The sequence below is a fragment of the Cenococcum geophilum genome (genome assembly GCF_001692895.1).
Source record: "Cenococcum geophilum 1.58 unplaced genomic scaffold K441scaffold_1, whole genome shotgun sequence".
Lineage (NCBI taxonomy): Eukaryota > Fungi > Ascomycota > Dothideomycetes > Gloniales > Gloniaceae > Cenococcum > Cenococcum geophilum.
In genome coordinates, this window is record NW_027137559.1 from 4074545 (window position 1) to 4078035 (window position 3491).

At 48.0% G+C, this 3491-nt stretch overlaps 1 protein-coding gene across 1 annotated transcript; it reads right to left on the bottom strand.

Annotated features, from left to right (window-relative positions):
• Window positions 1-919: 919 nt before the first annotated feature.
• K441DRAFT_691810 (uncharacterized protein) lies at window positions 920-2897 on the bottom strand. Its single transcript, XM_067652510.1, has 3 exons — window positions 2450-2897; window positions 2101-2397; window positions 920-2036 (listed from the first exon to the last, which is right to left on the bottom strand). The coding sequence occupies exons 1-3, from the start codon at window positions 2772-2774 to the stop codon at window positions 1330-1332; spliced, it is 1329 nt and encodes a 442-aa protein (XP_067510391.1). The 5' UTR covers window positions 2775-2897; the 3' UTR covers window positions 920-1329.
• Between the last annotated feature and the right edge of the window lie 594 nt (window positions 2898-3491).

A 3491-nucleotide genomic window follows, 5' to 3' on the forward strand; every position in this document is an offset into this window, starting at 1 on the left:
TTGCTATAACGTAGAGGCGATAGAGAAGACAAAGAGCTTTTACCTTATAGTATTTTAGGGATAATTAGACCTAGAGAAGTACGTAAGTATTGGCAGTAAGGCAAGATTGCGATAAAAACTAACCGACAAGTTTTGTGACCGACGAGTTTTGCGACCAATGGATGAGTTTTACAACCAACCGAGTAATATAGCTACGACGTTGTTATTTAATGCAATAGATAGAGAAGCTAAAGAGCTTCTACCTTATAGTATTTTTATAATAACTAGACGTTATAAAAGGGTTAAGGTATAGCGTTGTAATAGAAGAGTTATCGCCTAATAAAAAACAATGAGTTTGCATATAAAGGGCGCCCATAAGCTCTTAGACCCTCGGGGAGAAATTCCTCTCGGTGTGATCTGATTGGTCCAGGAGTCCACAGGACTAGGGTAGGGTCCGCAAGCGTAGCACTAGTCCTTCCACGTCGTAGCGCAATTTCTCCCCGGGGGTCTGATTTATGAGATAACCTATTGCACGGTTTCCCCCACCAAATTCGAATCCACAACTTGTGGCTAGACGCATCACTCAAATCTTCAAATTGCCCAAAAAGTAGGTGGATAAGGTTTTGAAGGTTACTCTATAAGGCTGGTTATATTTCGCACTTAATAAATCCCTTTGGAATGCGTATTGAACGCTAAGGCCGCTGATAGAGTATCCCTTAACCTGCCAAAATTCGTCCGCAGGTTATTGATAAGGATTTACTAATTAAGTCAATACATTAAAATCGCCGTGCTTAGGAATATACAGCTGATGTGGGGAGGTTCGAAATCGGGCAACGGCCAAGGCTCCGGAGGAGGCTTTTTTGAGACACGATTTGGTTGAACGTTATATTGAGTCGGCTGAACAAGGTCTATATCATTGGAAGTGCAATTGGAAGGCATAGTTGATGATTTGTATTGATTAAATTTATACAGCCTACCGCGTTGTTCTGATCCTGGTGATTCGCAGGGACCACTTACTTTGTGGACGTTGGCGGGTTAAGGGATAAGATGGTACAAGCATTTAAATCACTAGGAAATCTGGAAAATCAGCCCATTAGCGTTAAGATAAAATCCCATGCTGCGCTCCAGAGATAATCTGGAGCTTCGCCCGCACGGGTGCGTATCGACCTGATTTTCTCCAAGTCCCACGGCTTTCGCCATCTGAACCCAACCGAAAGAGAGCCCCAATGTATTGCAATGCACTAAACTATCTAAGGTGGTTGCAAAGGTATTACTAAGGACAGAGTGTGAAGCGCACTGCGAACACTGCAAACATGAGTAAGCACTATTAATTGTCATCCCCCGTTTTGACTACATCTGTGGTCTCTCGGTATACGCATATGCAGGAGTAGGCGTAGGCGGCGAGACAGCAGAAACATCTGAGCCCATCTCATGCATATTTCGTTCATTATCTATAGAAAGTTCTACAGGCGGTGAGGCCTGGTGAGAGGCCGGTGGAGAGTATAGCGGTTTCATTCCTCGCGTCTCGTCTACGTACATCGCCGGAACATCGTGGTATGGAGTTGGTCCCCCCAGATACGGAGTCCAGTGTGAACCTTGCATTGGCGGCCCTTGTGGATATTGTAGTCCTTCGGTTGGCATAGGTGGGCTTTGTGGATATTGCGGTCCTTGTCCATATTGTGGTTGTGGTTGCTGCAATCGGCGTTCACGGTGACGCTTTCCCATAAGGAAGATGATCCATCCTAATGCTGCGAAAAGACATATGCCGGCGGCCACACCTACGCCGATCCCGGCTTTGGCACCAGTTGACAAGCCAGAAGATGGCGTGGTGGAATTTGAGGTGGCGAGCGTCGGCGTAGTCCCAGATGTCATCGTCGGGCTATAGTTCTTCGGCGTGGAAGGATATGACGATGCGGCGGCGCTCGCGGTGGCCGTAGGAGTATAGCTCCTCGCCGGAGAGTAAGTTGACGGCGCTGGAGTTTGGTCTTCGTTAATCAGTACAGCAGAGGTTGGCGCGGCGCGGTAAGTTGTTAGTTGAGTGAATGATGACGGAGTGTCTACACGGAGGGAAGCATCCAAAGTCAGCGTGAGCCTTGCGTGTCTCGTATATTTCAGCCTTACATCCAGCAATCGCAGTGCTCACCCATGTGCTAGTTCCGGATATAATAGTTGTAGAGTAGTATCCAGTGCTTCCACCAATCGTCGACGGCAGCGAGACATAGGGTGCGAGTGTTGATGGAGCGTATATAGCAACTCTCGCATTGCTTCCCATCTCTTGACACCCAATCGGCTGAAGAACCAGCAAGTCATATGTCGAGTTCCACTCGCAGCCGCAGCTTTCTGGCGCATGGCAGACCCATGTATTGGCAGTGTCCTGGAGGTCGAGGCAGTATTCCAGAGCCGTCCACGGTGATAAGGCTGCCTCAACTTAGCTACGGTACAGTAGGACAAAGGAACAGGACCAGTATACTGGGGCTCCATCCGCATTTATACGGACATGTCTCGTCCTCATATGTTATATCAGTACATCCATACTGGTACAGGTCGCCGGTAGCATAGTTGTAGCAGGCATTTCCTGACAAGCAGGTATCGCCAAGCAGACAACACGTAGATGCCCCAGTACCATTGCACGGCACCAGGTTTGGAGGACCACGGTTCGTCGCGCCAGGTCCGAAATAGCACTGTTGCTGGCCGGTAACGAGCACCACCGGAGCAAGCAAAACAGATAGCCAAACCATCGACGACCACGACATCTCGTACCATTGTCGTTGATTGTGAGAGTCGAAATGGACCATTCTGCTCGCGTAGTATTGAGCCGAGGAATGAAATAACAGCGAAAAGAAATCAGTGGTGTGAGGTAGGGAGGTGAGGGCGGATAATTGTTCTGCAACGCTCAGTCTTGCGGCGGTTAGTCTGAGTGTCAGCCGGCTGAGTTGCACAGGCGTGCTGCAAGCCTCCTTGGAGACCTTGCCAACTAGGCTGGACCTTCCCGTTGCAAGACTCGATGCTTGACAAATGTCCCTTGTAAGCCAATGAGCGTAGAAGAAAGAAAGAAGAAACTACGCTTTCAATTGGCCTGCACGCCTGCAGGCAGTAATTGAAGCAGAAGGGGGACTTACCAAATGGTAGAGGATAGTAGAAAGCTTGGAGGGGACATTTAAACACTCCTTTGATTGCTAAGCGTTGATTTTAACACTCATTTGGGTGACTTCAGAAATATTCGTATATAGGCAATCTACCATACAATCATTAGTTTTAAAAAGCTTCATAAATTTTTGATATTGAGGTCTTTCGAAGCTCACTGCCAAGACGGGGAAACTCATACTAATCTATATGAGGATTTCCGCCCGAGAGGCGTCACTGGTAAGGCGCTAACAACCGGAATTGACGAGGTGGTGTACTTGTATTAGACCGGTTTTTCTGGCAGGACACCTGCAGATGAGGATCCTCGAACCACCTACCGTAGGTGGTTAGTAAACTGGTTAGTAAGGACGCCGTCTACTACGCCGTCA

Coding starts and splice junctions, on each gene's coding strand:
- K441DRAFT_691810 (XM_067652510.1), bottom strand. CDS start 2,774: ATGGTCCATTTCGACTCTCACAATCAACGACAATGGTACGAGATGTCG. Junction 2,398..2,449: donor TAAATGCGGATGGAGCCCCA/GTATACTGGTCC, acceptor AAGTTGAGGCAG/CCTTATCACCGTGGACGGCT. Junction 2,037..2,100: donor GAGCACTGCGATTGCTGGAT/GTAAGGCTGAAA, acceptor CCCTCCGTGTAG/ACACTCCGTCATCATTCACT.